This window comes from Rhizophagus irregularis, chromosome 15 (assembly GCF_026210795.1).
Source record: "Rhizophagus irregularis chromosome 15, complete sequence".
Lineage (NCBI taxonomy): Eukaryota > Fungi > Glomeromycota > Glomeromycetes > Glomerales > Glomeraceae > Rhizophagus > Rhizophagus irregularis.
In genome coordinates, this window is record NC_089443.1 from 1,589,543 (window position 1) to 1,606,628 (window position 17,086).

At 27.8% G+C, this 17,086-nt stretch overlaps 3 protein-coding genes across 3 annotated transcripts; all 3 read right to left on the bottom strand.

Annotated features, from left to right (window-relative positions):
• Positions 1 to 4,395: 4,395 nt before the first annotated feature.
• Positions 4,396 to 6,783, bottom strand: OCT59_007076 (uncharacterized protein; the record flags this gene model as incomplete). Its single annotated transcript, XM_025331001.2, has 13 exons — positions 4,396 to 4,523; positions 4,605 to 4,660; positions 4,752 to 4,960; positions 5,033 to 5,164; positions 5,243 to 5,289; positions 5,376 to 5,415; positions 5,493 to 5,789; positions 5,879 to 5,927; positions 5,995 to 6,120; positions 6,189 to 6,205; positions 6,287 to 6,378; positions 6,449 to 6,521; positions 6,583 to 6,783. 13 exons carry the CDS (start codon positions 6,781 to 6,783, stop codon positions 4,396 to 4,398), a joined length of 1,467 nt encoding a protein of 488 aa, XP_025164375.2.
• Positions 6,784 to 12,904: 6,121 nt separating this feature from the next.
• On the bottom strand, positions 12,905 to 13,483 carry OCT59_007077 (uncharacterized protein; the record flags this gene model as incomplete). The annotated part of the gene is made up of 1 exon (XM_066146265.1): positions 12,905 to 13,483. The coding sequence occupies one exon, from the start codon at positions 13,481 to 13,483 to the stop codon at positions 12,905 to 12,907; it is 579 nt and encodes a 192-aa protein (XP_065998480.1).
• Positions 13,484 to 15,489: 2,006 nt separating this feature from the next.
• Positions 15,490 to 16,455, bottom strand: OCT59_007078 (uncharacterized protein; the record flags this gene model as incomplete). The annotated part of the gene is made up of 1 exon (XM_066146271.1): positions 15,490 to 16,455. The coding sequence occupies one exon, from the start codon at positions 16,453 to 16,455 to the stop codon at positions 15,490 to 15,492; it is 966 nt and encodes a 321-aa protein (XP_065998481.1).
• Positions 16,456 to 17,086: the final 631 nt, after the last annotated feature.

Below are 17,086 nucleotides of genomic sequence, written 5' to 3' on the forward strand. Positions count from 1 at the left end.
ATTTGATAAGAAGACCAGACTTAATATAGTAAAATAAGTTTTTATAAAAAGAGTGACGAGTATATATGGTAATATAATGAGTAATATATTTTGCGCGCATTACTCCGTGTGTTGATCTAAAATTATCACATGCATTCTGCAGATTGGCGGACATGATTCGCACGTGTGAATATTCTCGAATTATCAAATACCATTTTCAAATTTAATAAATTTAATGAATAGCCCGTTCAATTCTGGTCGGTTGCATTTTTCAGTGGACTTTATTTTACTGTGCCACACATCATGTGATCTCACTAACCTGAAAAGGTACAAGATTTCTTTCCGACTACGAGGCTGTGACCTAGGGTCATGGTTGCCATGATGAATACTGTGGCGTAACTCACCATGCAAACTGAAGAATTTATTAGTTCGCCTTGTTGTTTGATGGATCCTTACGACTGCAAGAAAAAAAGTAATAGAGACATACTAGCTAAGGCATTATATTAATAAGCGGAATCATTTTCAAGCGATGATCTCGTTATTTCATCATTAATACAATAAAGGTGTAATTTTTAGTTCATAATTTATAAGTAATAGTTATTCACGAATATCAATGATTTTCACGGCGCAGCAGCGACATGAAATAACTCTTTTATCTTATGGAGACTAACGTCCAGTGATGGGAAAAAGTGGGAAAAGTATAAATAGACTATAAAACACGTAAGCATGAAAAACAAATTACAGGCATGAATATATCATCAAAAAAATCAGACGACAGTCTGGCGACCAATTAGTAAACATGGGATAAAATATATTCTTATATAACAAATCAATCCCAAAAGATCGTGTAATAGATACTACTGTAAAACTGTTTATATTTCAACATCAAATAAAAAATAAACTCATCCAGGATCATCTGAATCTTTATTGATTGGTTACGTAAGCAACAATACAGTCTCAAAAGTTTGCATAGTCCAAACATGATGAAGATGCACAATATGATGGCTTTCCCTCCTCTCTTAATACTTTTCAAGGCATTTTATCATTTTATCAGTCTAGAAGATACATCCTACTTCAGATTTTTTTTCTTTATCAAGATTATATCGAAAGGGTTAATTCGTAGTTAAGTTAGTTTGTCAAAATTCGAAGAAATCGATTACTACGAATTTTTTGTCATATTTGTTACTATTCTGCGTACATGTTTTCTTCCTATTTTGACTTTAGTCGAACAATTTTAATTTACACCCAATCTCCGACACCTGCATTTAACCTATGGGATTTCATACAAGTATTACAAGAGAAATTTACCTCTCCAGACGTAACCACGCTAATAACAACTATTATGATAAGTTAAAGTAACGCATGTATAAGGATGGTCATCGGTCCTACCGGTTCTCGGTCCTGGACGGGTCAGTCCCAGGACTTGTAGGACCGGACCGTGGTCTTACATTTTTTTGTGAGGACTGACCAATCCTCATACCAGTCTTCATATAATAAATGATTTTATATTAAATTTAAAGCTAAAAAAACTTTTTTATTTGCAAAAAAAAAAGAAAAAAGACCGACGGTCTTATTGTGATACAGGACAGTCCTACACCAAGACGGACCGGTCCGTCTTTTTAAGATGTAAGAACGGTCTTTTAGGACCGATGCCCACCTTTACGCATGTACCTCTGTATTCGAATTATATTTGTCAACTGTTCTCTTCCGTTATCGAACACAGTTATTAGAGAACACAAAAAAAATAATTTAGAGTACTATTCTCTTTATAGAGTGGATTTAGCCAGTTTCACTAAATTAGTGTTTCGATCCGGATAAAACCTCAAATATTTTAACGTGGGATTATGATTAAAAGAGGTTACAAATTTCGGCTTTGAGTGGACTATAATTTCGGCCAGAATTAAAATAATATTATTCCATAAATTTTTATTAATTTTGGTGGTCCCAGCCCAAATTAACCGAGTCGGTATCCGGATAAAAACCGGATAAAACCGCTACGGATCGAAACTCTACACTAAATATTGATGAAAGTAATAATGGTTCAAATGGCAAATGACCCCGAATGAAATAATAATATGAATGTCAATTTAATACTTACCTTTGTGACTTAGTCATTTGAGGTCATTTGTCATTTGAGTCATTTAAATATAATGTTGTAATTTAGGCCAGACTTATGAAGCCAGCCGGAATTACAAATTTATAATGTCACTTGATACGATATATTCATCTAACGAAAATTGAATTAATTTTCAAATGACTGTCATTTGTCATTTAACCTCGAAATGACCCAAATGACACATGACTAATGATCTAGGTTATTTGATGTTATTTGGATCACTGAATTTCCATTTGCACATAGCTTTGGCCGCTTTGGCAATGTATACCGCACAATTAATCCACGACTTATCATATTTGTGTCTGAAACTCAGGAAGTATTATCCTGTGCCCTTTAAAAAATTTTATCCGTTATTTCTGTAAAAACTCCGTAAATAACGAGCCTTTCACGGATCCATTCACGGAAAATGTAAATAAATCGATAAATTACGTGATATAAGGTTATTAATTCCGGAAATATGAGCCTTTTACGGAAAAAATGGAATATAAAAAACGGATCGACTTTAGGGGTGACCACTACATATAGCCATTTAGCAAATTTCCTATGGAAATCTCGTAATTTTCCAAACAATTTACTTAATAAGCTTCGCCTATATAGAAATCGTTTATATCCCATGAAAAATGTCTACTTTGTAGTTTGTCATAAGAACAGCATAGGCGATGATACCCCGGGTTTTCAGATGATTACATCACCTTGTTTACATTCTAGTTGAATGATAACTGTTCGTTCTGCGTCTCTACTGTGAATGCATTTTGCATAAACTTTAATAAAGTTATTATAATTATTGATTAACAAAATTTAAAAACAGCAATTTATGCAAATTCAGAAAAATGACCCATTCAGGATATTAGGATTCAGGATATTGGGGAATAGGGATTCGAGAAATTGGATTATTCAGGAAAATGTCCAGTTCGGGTAATTGGCATTCAGGAAAATGTACATTCGGGAAAATGCCATTCAGAAATCGTATTGTAACCCATAGTCAAATAATATTTTATATTTTTTTCAGTTAATTTTCGATAACATTTACCACTTATTTGCTACCTATTTAAGATCATTCTTTTAATATATTATGACTTCGAAAAAGGGTGTTTTCACAAGAACATCTGATATCATGTCGGTCACATGTTAAAATCGCTGGCGATCACTTTTTGTAGACTATAATAAAGATATAAGGAAATTCATTTGGTCAAATAAGAGTCAAATCGATTTTATGTTGATAAATTTCGGCCCGAGCCCCGTAAAAGCAAATGTCAATCCTACACAATAAGGAGTTCTATAAAAAAAAATTCGATAAAATGAGTCAATGATGCAGATCATGGCTAGATCAAAGAACATGGATTTGCAATTACTTTATTATCGAAATTCTATTTAGAATCTTTCGCTTAGCCTTCGGTTAAAATAAGGCACTATCATAGAATTTTATGCACGTACAAAAATACAAACTCTTTTATAATAATGAATAATTTTTTAGATTTTCTACTTTCGAGTTTTTCCGCGTATATTATGGTATGATTTTCACAACAAATCCATGCAAAAAAATGTGAAATCTGACGCGCGTGCAATGTAAACTCCTTTTTTGAAATAAAATTTTTTCTTTTTAGCTTATTCTATTTTCGTGAGTTCTTTTGTGTATGAGATATAATGTTACAAGGCATCATTGAGTTTTCGCAATAGTGTATTTATTGCCAATTTACGTGTAAATGTCAAATTTAGCCCCGATTTTTAATATCTTAGACGAACCGGCAATTAATCTTACAACTTTTTAAAGTTTGATTCTCTAACACCATATTTTTAGTTTATTAGCGCAGAGAAAAAAGGCTAGAAAGGCATGACGTAAACACGCAGTGGATAAATTCAACATTTAAATGCAGATTTACCACTAGGATGGCAAAAGCGTTATTTATCATCCATTCTATAAACGAAGTTGAAAAAAGACCTTTGAGCTGACCTCAAATGAACCCGCTTTCTAATTCAATGTGATCGCACCAAAATTTTGACACTACCTAATATTTATTGAATAAGTAATACAATCAGTATTTTTGATATTTATACGTTAAATTTTTCTTGGTAAAAAAAATAAATGAAGAGCGTCGAAGGTAACTTGGTAGTTTATGAGTTAATATTATAAAATAATAGATTTGTCTTTATTTAAATAATTATTATAATTATTTCAAATATACAGTCAGTATATATAGTACTAAAGAATATAAAATAATAAAGAAATAATCAACTACAATTATAAATATTATAAAATAAATAAAATAAATTTAATTATTATTTATAAAATTATGAATATCTTATTCTGTTCTTCTTTTGAAGATTAAAGGTACTGGATGTGGACCTGAAGTTCCACTAACATCAGGTTCAATTTGTAATTTATCTTTATGAATACTATCTTCCGGTAAAGATATTTCATATTTTCTTACTGTTTGGTATATAGAAATTAGTTTTAGTAAAATTTTTAATAAAATAATAAAATTATTAAATCAAAAAAAAAATAACTTACATAAAGCACATAACATTATTCTTTGTTCAATAAGTGAGAAATTAATTCCTAAACATCTATTTATAAAAGAATAAAAAATTTTTTTTTTAGTTTGTAGATAAATTTCGAAATTTCATGTGTTATGCATGATTATCATATTCAACTTACATTCTATTACCGCCACCAAAACCTAACCAAGCATAATGGTCATGTTTTTCATCCTCAAATCTTTCGGGAATAAAAATTTCAGGATCCTTCCAATTTCTTGATGAATGATGAATTCCATAGATAGATAATACAATGGGCGTTTTTGCTGGAATTACATGATTGCGGAATTTAATATCTTGTGCACTAAACCTTCGAGGTAATTGTGCGACCTATATTTAAATTTTTAAAAGATCATTAATAAATAAAATTAAATTAAATGTTAAAAATCATTTAACACATACTGGAGGATATAATCTCAAGTTTTCATTTATAACCATGTTCATATATTTTAACTCTTTCTGTTGCTCTGCGCTTGGTGTTAAATCATCACCAAGAACACGTAATAATTCATCACGAACTTTTTTTTGCGCGTCCTTATTTTGATTAAAAAAAATATAATTAATTGTATAGTAGAAAGGAAGAATATTTGCATAAAATTCTTAAATTAATACCTTGTGAACGGCTAAAAGATATAAAATAGTTGTTAAAGCATTCGCGGCTAATTACATTGTTGGGGGGATAAAGATTTTTATGTTAATCAATGTAATAAAAATAAGTAAAACAACGTATAATTAAAGTTCTTACTAGTATCATGACCAGCTAACATAAAAATTGCAAGATCATGCTACAAATAAAAAAGAATATTGATATTTAATAAAATTTCAAAGTTAGAAAAATCGTGTTTTAAATCATAATTCTTACTCGTAATTCTTCATTTGTCAAAGTTGGATTTTCCGGATCTTTGCAAGCATATATCATACGTTCTAACAGGTCAGCAGAATTATTATTTATTTTCTTTTCTAACTCATCCATTTTCATTGATTTACGTTTGCTTTCAACAATTTCATCATATAATTTATTAAGTTTTGCTATCTTCTTAGTTGCTTCAGAACGTGGAAGATTATCGAGGAATGAAAAAACAAAATATAATGGGTTTCTAAATTCTTCCATCACTTCTTTATAGGCAGTGACATATACGTTATTTGGATCTTCGAGATTCTAATTATTGATTACCAATAAATATAAATTAATCCCTTAAATTGATAACAAAAACATATCCTTAAATAAATATATATATATATTCTTACGTTAAAATCAAAGCCAAAAGCAGCTTTTCCAAGAACATCTAAGGTCAATCTATCAAATTTTACTCTTAGTTAGCAACTTACTTAGCAAATAAAGTTTACATTATATCTTTCCTTACCTATGCATAAGATTTTTAACTTCTATTGGTTCATTGTCAATCTTTTCTACGATATTTAACAATTTCGTGGCAGATTCAACAAATACATGTACCGGCAAATTTCGAAAAGAAGGATTTGCAATACGACTAAAATTATAAAGGGAAATCAATTATTTGTGTAATACTACACGTAAATATTAAGATAGTGTACGTACCGATGACGTTTCCATTCCTATATAAAATTTAATATCAATGATTAGCTTTAGTACACTTCGATTAAAAGTTTAAAATACTTGAACTATATTCTACTCACGTCTCCATTAGAAAATACTAAATTTACACCATAATATTGAGTTAATAAAGATTTTGGAAACGATTCTTTGAGTAAAGCTTTAGGATACAAATCTAATTCATAAAATATTTTATGTTAAAATCATGATAAAATTAACTAAATAAAGTTTTAAATATTTCCAACCTGTTTTCGTAAGTATATCTTTTACTAATTCCAAATCGGTTACCACGAGATCCCATTTCCCATCGAACCAAGCCTATTGAATTCTTTTCAGATTATGATTTAACGATAGAATGAATAACCATAATATTACTAACCTTTGCGATTCCTTCTTTCTCTAAAGTCTCACGTGCGTATTCCCAACGCTTATCTGGTCCAGCATTAATATATATTGTAATAAGAAAATCTAAAAAACTTAATGTCGGTACATTTTTAAGTCCTTTAGGTACTTTTGTTGATTGATAAAATTTAAAGGTTATAAAAGATACCACTAATAAAATGGCTGTAAGGACATTCATTTTTGTTAACAAATTGTTAAGGATTTAAAAAAAAATTCAAGTCTTATAAATTTAATTTATTTTGTCGCAGCAGCAGATCTTCTTTCATTTTAAATTATTAAATGGGATTAATAGCGGAAATATCATTTGTCAATCACTATTAAAAAAAAAAAAAAATCACGTCAATCACTATTTACCCAACTTAAAATTGCCGATCAGGAAAGTCAAGATCATCCATCACGTTTACAATTTTTTGATTTTAAATTCCACTTATAACTATAAAGTGATTATAGAAGGGGTATTTTACATATAAAAAAATCGGGACCAGAAATTGTGTGCCTTAAGAAGGGAAATAAAGGGGGTTGACACTAATTGAAATTATTATTAATAAAGATAAAAGCACTATGCCCATGTTTGCAGAAATGGTAGCGATTAACATTTTAATAAAAAATATTCGTCACGCAATAAAAATAAAAATTAAATTATTTTTAGAGATTTTTTTTTCAGGATATTATCACTTTAACATTCAGGTAACTAAATAAATAACTATATTTTCCTGGAAACATTTATTCACGAAAAAGTAAGAATATTAATATATTATAAACAACGAGATAAATTTAATAAAAATCAGCTAATTCAAAAATTTTCTAGAAAACATTTCTTTATGTATTTAGTATAAAAACAATAAAATAACCAAATGGAATAAATAATTTTTTGGCGAGACGTCCTTTTGGTGAAATATCCCTTCGGTAAATATCCCTTCGGCGAAATGGCTTCGGTGAAATGGGTTTCGGTGAAAAGGACTTCGGCGAAAAGTCCGGATACCTAAATTTTATAGACGAGCAGTATATAAATTAATCTTGTTGCGCTACAGGGTATCTGGACTTTTCGCCGAAGTCCTTTTCACCAAACCAATTTCACCAAAGGGATATTTCACCAAAGTGTCATTTTGCCGAAATGTCATTTCCCTAAGTGGACATTTCGCCGAATGGACATTTTGCCGAAACCCATTTCACTGAAACCATTTTACCGGAACATTTCGTAAATTTTTAATTTTCTTTTTTTTGAGTAGACAAACGAATTATTTAATACATTATATTACAGTAAGTCATGTTTATTTAAAAAAAATCATCATAAAATGAAAATGAGATAGTTTAAAGAGAATTTGTACTTTGAGTATGAATTGTTAATGACAAAGGAAATATGTTAATCACTAACATTTTCGGAGAATGTCCTTCGACAAAATGGACGATTTGGGGAAGAGGATTTGGCAAAATGGTTTTCGGCGAAATGAACTTTGGCAAAATGAACTTTGGCGAAACGTACCATAACCTAAAATTTGTACTCATGGCCTTTTTTCTTTCTCTACTAATCTTTTTTTACGTTGTTCAAGCACCTCAACTTCAAATACTGTATTTCCTGAAAAGAAGCCATTTTGATAAAGCTTTAACGATACTTCACATTATATTTATTGAAAATTGATGCATAGTATACGAAAGAAGTATATCTTATTTATAATTTATAATCAATATAATTAAATATTTTATGTATTAAAAATTTACTACAACTTATGTTAGAAATGGAGACAACTAAAAAAAAAATTACAATAAAAATGAACAATCAAAAAAACAATCTTTTTTTATTTGCGTAATTAATTATTAATTAATTAACAAGAAATTGACTTATTAGCAGGGGAGCAGGGGAGCTGCCATTCGATTCATTCATTGTGTTATAAGATAATAAGAACCATCTAAAAGCGGAAACCAAATAGTAAAGCTTTATTCACTAGTAAATTATTATTTTAAAAAAAAATTATTATTAAAAAAAAATCTATATAACTAAAAAAATTTGTCTGACGTTTGGATTTATAGTCTCCGTGTAAATAATTTGAATTGTGCAATTTGAAATCCCATGCCATATACTTTGCTATCAGTGGTGATTTTTTTGGTAGTATTTTATAATGCTTTTTAAATAATATTAATAGGAATTTTTGACATGTCATATAAATATCATATTTAATAACATATATATTAATAAGTCTATTAACAAGTATGATATTTAATATTAATATTGTAACTAATATAAAAGGATAATTGTTATATATTACAAAATTATTATTTTTTTACATTTCATTGTAATATGGTATTTTAATATATATTAAATTATAATAGCAATTATATTGTCAATTATTACAAAATATACATTACAAGATTATTATATGGTAATTAAAAAAATAGGCACTGATAGCTAAGTAATTAAAACCCGTGACAAGCCTCCGCCTGATCTATTTATGGTCAAAAACTATTCGATCCGTGTGCATTCCAATCAACTAATCCAATTTCAGTTAATAAAATTTTCCTTTTTTTCGGAAATTTCCCTTTTTTTTAAACTGATTTCCTTTCTTTATTCTTTTTCTTCCCCAAATTTTTTTATTATATTAAATATATTTACAAAATTATTATTTTTTTAAAAAAAATCAATATAACAAACATATCAGATATAGGAAAATTGACCAACACGAGTAAGATTTTTTCAATTAAATTAAACGCAGTTTGATTTTCAAATTCATAAAAATCAATTAATTATAAAATATGTAAAAATGTCAATTTTTTTTGAAGAAATTGTTGATTTAATAATAGATTATTATAACCAAATCCATATCCAAAATTGTCTAAATAACTATAAGATTTTTGAATAAAGATTTTAATTCAAATGGTTTAGTTAAATTAAGTACCAAAAGAATAATAATAAATGAAATGAATAGATTCTAATACATTTAATTATTCAAATATTTTTTTTAAGTTGGTTATAAGTTTAAGATTGACATAATATAAAATAAGAAATAATTGTAAAATTTATAATTAATTAAAAAAAAAATATTTGTAGTATTTTCATAATATTAAAGTTTTTCGAAAATATTTCTAAAAAATTAATCAAAAAAATGAGGGTGAATGAAAAAATAGGGAGATAAAAGGATAAAAGAAACGAAGGAGAGTGAGGGAGAAACGAAATGGAGAAAAGGGTGAGTGAAAGAAATAAAAGGAACGAAAAAGATCAAGTGGGAATGAAAAAAAATGAAAAAAATGGAGGGACGAAATGGAGCAAAGGGGAATAAAAAAAAATGAAAGGAACAAAGGGTAATGTAAAAAGAAGTGGAAATGGGAAAAAAATGAAAATGACAGAGGATAGTGTAAAGGAACAAAAAAGATGAAACGGGAATGGAATAAAAATGAAAGGAACGAAGGGTAGGGTAAAGGAATGAAAAGACGGAGAAACAAAGAGGAAATAAAAACAACAGAAAAAACGAAGGAAGGGAAGAATAAAAAGAGCAAAAAAAATGAAGAAACAAAAAGAAAACAAAAAATGGAGAAGGGACGGAAATGAGATAAACAGTAAAAACCAAACCCATAAATTAAAAGAAGAAATAAAGTTAGTAGGAAACGGAAATTACATGTAATAAATAAACAAAAACAAAAAAATAAAAAACATACCTTAGTAGTTATAAAGAAGAATCGAAAGACCTAGAAAGAATGAATTCAAAATGTAAAATGATCAGCACATTAATTTAGCCAATAAAATTTAATGTGAAAAATTATTAAATCGCCCAGGGTGAAAATACACTCAAACGTCAAATCATTAATATAAACTATATTATTCTAAATATAATTTATATCATTCTAATATTATAAATATAATTTAATACATGTTATTTATTATTTTTTGTTAACTAATTATTACCATATTAAATTCCTAATTATAAACAAAAAACTACTGTAACCATCTTTAATTTACTTAGTATTGCATTACATTATAATACTAAATTTTTCTATTTAATAAACAAACTCATTTGTCCTGGTGTATGACTGATAGTAATAAACTAATACTAAATTTTACTATAATCTAGATTCACTTTTTTAAGAACGATAAATCAGCTGTAAAATAGTGATATAGTGATCTGCAAATTTGTATACATCATAAAAAAAAAAATTATTAAAAAAAAAATTATTATTACGATAAATCAGCTGTAAATAGTGATATAGTGATCTGTTAAAAAAATAATAATAATAAACTAATGCTAAATTGTACTATAATCTAAATTTTTGAAGATATAATAATATTTATTTTTAATTTTAATAAATATTTAAAAGTTACTGTAAATTTTATTAGTAAAATATTTTTAGTGGAGTAAAATTAAAATTATTATTAAAAAAAAAATCAAAAATTTATTAATTAAGAAAACATTCATTTTGAAAATTTTGAAAGTATTTTTCCTTTTTTAAATTTTATGAATTCTTTGATAAAAATTTTTTTTGGAATAAATATAAATTTTTTACGAAAAGAGAAAAAAATAGATCAAAATGGAAAACCATTTCCTTTATATTTTTTATGATTTTTTTTAATTTTTTTTTCAACGAAAAAAAATTTTTTACAAGAGAAAAAAAATAAATTAAAAAGGAAACCCATTTCCTTTTTCATCTTATAAATTTTTTTGATTTTTTATGAAAAAAAATTTTTACAAAAGGAGAAAAAAAAAATTAAAAAGGAAACCCATAATTTTTTTTTGATTTTTTTTTTCATGAAAAAAAAAATTTTAACAAAAAAGAGAAAAAAGTAAATCAAAAATGGTAGGGTATTTTCTTTTTTATTTTTATAAATTTTTTTGATTTTTTTTTTTTAACAAAAAAAAAGTTTTTTACGAAAAGAGAAAAAATTAAAGCAAAAATGGAAAGTTATTTCCTTTTTCAATCAAAAAAAATCTAAAAAACATTAGCTTCGCTATACTAACATATATATAAAATTATCTGAGACTTTTTCATCCAAATTTGGACTTATGGTTAGATTAAATGCAAAATCTAATCCATAAAAATGCACTAACTAATCCATAAAAACACACAATTTTTCACAATTTTTCATAATTTTTCATTTTAAGATATGATTGTCAATGATCTAATGCATTCCAGGATATGATCATCATTTTGGCACAAAAAAATCTATCGAATTATTTGATATGAGGGTTAATTATTATTTAATTAATAAACAACAACAATTCAACACAATGTATAATAATAAAAAAAAATAACCAAAAAAACTAATTAAAAAAGATTTGTTTTTTGAGTTGAACCAAAAAATAATAAATAAAAAAGACAAAAAATTTTTGAGTTAAAAACCAAATTAAAAAAAAAAATGATAAAATTAAAAAAAAATAAAAAAATTTTATTTTTTCGGTATTGAACTAAAAACTGAAGGATAGCTTCAAGTGATGCGATCTGTTGCTGCCATCCCAAGGGGATGGGAATGGCCGAAATATGATTAAAAGTCAAATTAAACTTTTCCGTAGCATTATCTATTAGCAAAAAAAAGTATCCGATTAAATTTCATTAAACAATCTCTCCAGAGCGGGTTTACCAATAACATAATATCGACATTCTATAATCCTGACACCAAGATCCTGATAAATCCAAATCCCTGACTGAAAAATCTTGACAGCCAAAATCCTAAAAAAAAAATTTTCCAATTAAGCAGATAGTAATTTAAAAATGCTGTGGTGCAGTAACAGGTCTTAATTATGATTAAATATAAATTGAAGTATTTGATTAATATTAACGCAAAATATTGTAAATTTTGTTAATACGAATACAAATTGTTCAAATTTTATTAATATTATTTGAAAAAAAATTTTTAATTAAAGGACTATGTACATTATATTACTAAATTAATAATCTATTTCTTGAGGACCCTGCTTACTTCTAATAGAGGTCTCCGAAAATATATAAGGTAAAATTTATATTAAAAAAAAAATTTTAGGTCTCTTAATAGATATTAGGCGTAGCAAATAAAAAAAATGGTTCTCGTAATCGCCGATCTTAATTTCGGCTCAAATCATAAATTTTATTTTATATGTTAATTTTAATCACGTGACTGTAAATCCTATACCAGCACGTTTTGTATTGCTCAATACATTATAGCATTTACATAAAGGTACCAGTAAGATACACGCATACACGCATGTAATTAACCAAATTCATGATGCAAAACGGAAAACGCGTTCTCTCCTTTTCACTTGATAACTCAAAGAATACCTTCTCAATATCTAAAATACTCGCCTTGCATATTATTAAATACACTGATAGACAACTATACTTTAATTTCCTATTTTACGCTTTTTCCTACTATTTTTATTACCACCGTCAAAGTACTTCCTTTTTCCTATTTTTCTTTTTTCTCCAGCCGAGACATGACATTCTTTGCAATATGGTAACTCATTTTCTACCTGTATTAAATCCTCTGATATACCACATATGTTACAAATTTGAGGAAAAATTCCGGCTACAAAGTATGGTTTCTCAATAGCTGAAGTACAAGTATGTTTTTTGTTGATTTGTACTATTTTGAATAATTCAGCTATAGGATCATCTCCATTATTATTTTCTTTTTCACTATCTTCATTAACATCTATATCTCCATTATTATTTTCTTTTTCATCATCATCATTAACGTCTATATCACTTTCTTTCCTACTTTTAGAAGAACTCAACTCAGAAAGGCCTTTAAATGTAACACCACAGGTATATTCTATTGATTCCAGGAAAGATTGAAGTAGGCGAAATTCTTCCTCTGATATTTTATGACGAGCATATAATACACGAGGTTTGTTACACTCTACACATTTTACAATTGTTCTTACATTTTTTCCATATTGAGCAGTTGGACTAAAGTCCATGCCATTTCCTCCTTTTTTTCTACATCTTTTGATTTATTTCTAGGTTTCCTATTTCGTAAAGAAGGACAATATTCCTCTGTTGTTTCCTTTTCATACGCCTCTAAAAATGAAATATAGTGATCATCGGGTCCAGGAATGGGATCAGGTAGACCTTTTAGTTCCTTAAAAACATTTATATCACTTCTAATTGGCCTACATATGTCACATTCACTACTTCCGCACTTTTTTATTTCAAAAAAATACAGACGTTTTCGACAGCAATGTTCCATAAATTCCTGCAACTTTGGCTAAAAGAAGGTACACTGGCGTTAATTATTAGTATATGAATATGAGATACTGTCATTAATCAATGCACTAACCTTATCGGCAACTTTTTTTTGTGATGTATCATCCATTGTAATTGAATCATCTACCAAATGTACGGATTCCCAGAATGTTTCCATCTCAGTTTTAGTTGCAGGTTTGAACATTTTAAAGGGTTCATCTTTAAGATTTTGGCGAGTAAATATACTACTTAACAAGTCTCGAGTAGGTTCCATACTTTGTAATAATTCTTCTTCTAATTTATTATTAATTTTTGCTTTTTCCCGAATGTCTTCTAAACTATTACACCCATTAATTAATTTCTCCATTTCCTCACTCATTTTTTGACGCATCAATCCAACACATTGCATACCAAGATTTAATATTGACATTATTCGTTCTACGGGATTCTTCCATGAGTGTCCAGGTGGTGTTCTTACGGCAACTAAATAATCCAAATCTAAAGCAATAAACATTGCTATTAATGAAAGTTGAACACGAAGAAAAGTAATTTTGTGATCGGGACCACCATCTGTATATAGCATTAAAAAGGGATGATGTTTTTCGGTATGTAATAATATATCATACAATTCTGTCATATGCCGCAATGAACTTGATGTTTGAAATGTTGCATCTTTTAAGCCAATATTTACATGTCCTCGGTAAAATGATCCTTCTATATTGTCCGGTATATTACAGATCATCGTTACACTAGGAATTAGGCTACATTTTGTGAAATCATGATCTGAAACAGCAAAAGTTTCATGTGTAGTAACAACTACTTGTTTTCCACGTTCTATTGCAGCTACTGGATGTCCTGGTTCTCCAATTTTGCAGCGATGTTTATCATCCAAAAAGACCAACCATGTATTGTCCTTAAATTTTATGGCCAATTCCTTAAGATAACGAAAAATTGCTGATGCATAATGACTATCAATATGATCCATATGTAATTGCCGAATTTGTATCATAAATTTTAATGGTAAGATTCCGGTAAATTGCAAACTTGATAGATTCCATGGGTTTTTTGGCCAGAACTGAAGTCTTAGCCATTGTACTGATGGGATTGGAGTATCTTTTGGACATAATTTTGCTATCTGATTTTTTAAATCTTCTACAGATATAGCACGAGCTAAATGCACAATAGGATCATGGCGTCTTTCATCAACTGCAACAACTGAATCTTGGGCAGTACCTTCTAAGAATTTTTTGCTATATTCCCAAAAGGTATCATAAATAGATATCCTTCCTTCATTAAAGTGTCGAAGATCAGTAATAATGTCTGGATCTCTTAGATCAAAGGCAAGTTTTACTCTGATGTCTATCTCCATTTCATCTGCAGTTGAGTCTCCTACAAACTCTTTATATATTCTACGAACTCTTGACTTTTCAACATTACCAAGAAACATATCACAAGTATCTACAAATTCTCTTCTCATTGCTCGTGTTGCATATACTGGCATAGAATTTTTCAATTCACTTCGGATTTTATAATTTTTTTCAAAAGCTATAGATTCATCAACGCTTGGATCTATTTTCCAAATAAAAGTGGTGTTCATTATATTTCCATGATGGTAAGTATACATTCCCATTTTAAACGTAAATGCCTCTTCTAATTTCTGTAAATATGTACTTTTTGCTCTAAAAAATTAGTCATATTTTAATTTTTTTCATATAAAAAATCCTGATATCAGCTATTTTACTTACGTTCTATTATCAGGACAATATGGATCTACATTTATTGTTTCCCAATAATCTGCAAATTCAACAGCCTTGATTAATTCTTTATATTTGGTTATGATAGCCGGATTTCTAAACATAACAGGTAAGATGATTTTCAATTTACCCGCATCACCTTCATTTACTATAGGTATCATTGAATCATGATTTTTTTTTGTTTGTACAGTTTTTTTTAACAAATATTCTGCATATTTTTGAAGATCACTTGCAAATTTGACTAAAGGTGGTTTCAAAAAATCAAAGCATGGATGATTGATCCAGGACATCTCAAGATAGGCCGTCATATTTTGACTATGAAAGTTCAATTCATCATAGGTAAATAAAAGGTAACTCTTTTTTTCCCTTACTGGATCAAACCGACCAACAAATTGAAAGAATTTTACTGGAATTGTGTATCTATCATTAAATGTTTTATATCCACATTTATCAACATACCATAACGCGTCTGATAATTCTTTAATAAATTTTTTTCCTATAGGTATAACATCAAATGTCCATCCACCTTTATGGGAAGATATGTAAGAAAGAATATCTAGTTTTAATTTGTCATTTAATTTAGGATTTTGGGAAAATGAAAATGTAGGTAGATGAAGCTCTTTTGCAGCATTTCTTAAAATATCAAACGCGTTAACTAGTTGGGAATTATTTTCATTTGAGATTTTTTTTATATTAAATGTGAAAAGGTTACCAAAATTACTAACTACATCACTAATTATACATCCTAACTCAATCTCATCTCCAGCTTGTTCTTTTACTTTTGAGCAACGTGCTTCTATCTTTTCTAATACCTCTTCTTTTAGCCGTGGAATATATTGATCAACTATATACTCAAATAAGCCTTGAATAGTTAATTTTTCTTCAATACTAATTATTCTCCAAGGAAATAAAGTGGTATTACCACATAATATTCTTGCTTTTGCGGCAGGCATTATTTTTTATTTAATTTGTTTTACGTTTAAAAGATTTTTTAAAAAAGATCAATGTGTGAGAAATAATTGCAACGTGAATAACGTGATATTTGATGTCTTGATGATTGTCAAAAAAAATTTCCTTTACTATATACATCCAATCAAATTCGTATTTTTTCATATAAAATTTTTGAACTAATAAAAAAAAAAGTCCGACCGCCGACCTTAAAATTTTAAAAAATCAGGATGAGAACCATTTTTTTTTATTTGTATCGCCTTAAAAGGTAAAATTATATATATGACAAATAAAGGTCTCCGGATATGTAAGGTAAAGTTAAAATAGGTTTCCAGTTTTATAAGGTAAAATCAAATATAAGTTTACAAATGTTTCGGTAAATAATAAGGTAAAATTGTATATAAAATTTAATATTTACCTTATATCGATATATACTAATTTGTTGGTAATATACGTTTTATAATTTTTTCTCAAAATAAAAAATTTATTCTCTTCTTTATACTTGTAAAAACCATTTTATATTTTTAATTTTATTTGCATTAGCACTATCTTTTTGAAAATTATTACAAAAATTAGCTATTAAAATATAAAAATTCGTACAGCAATTAGCAACTTCAGAATTTAATTTCAGTACTT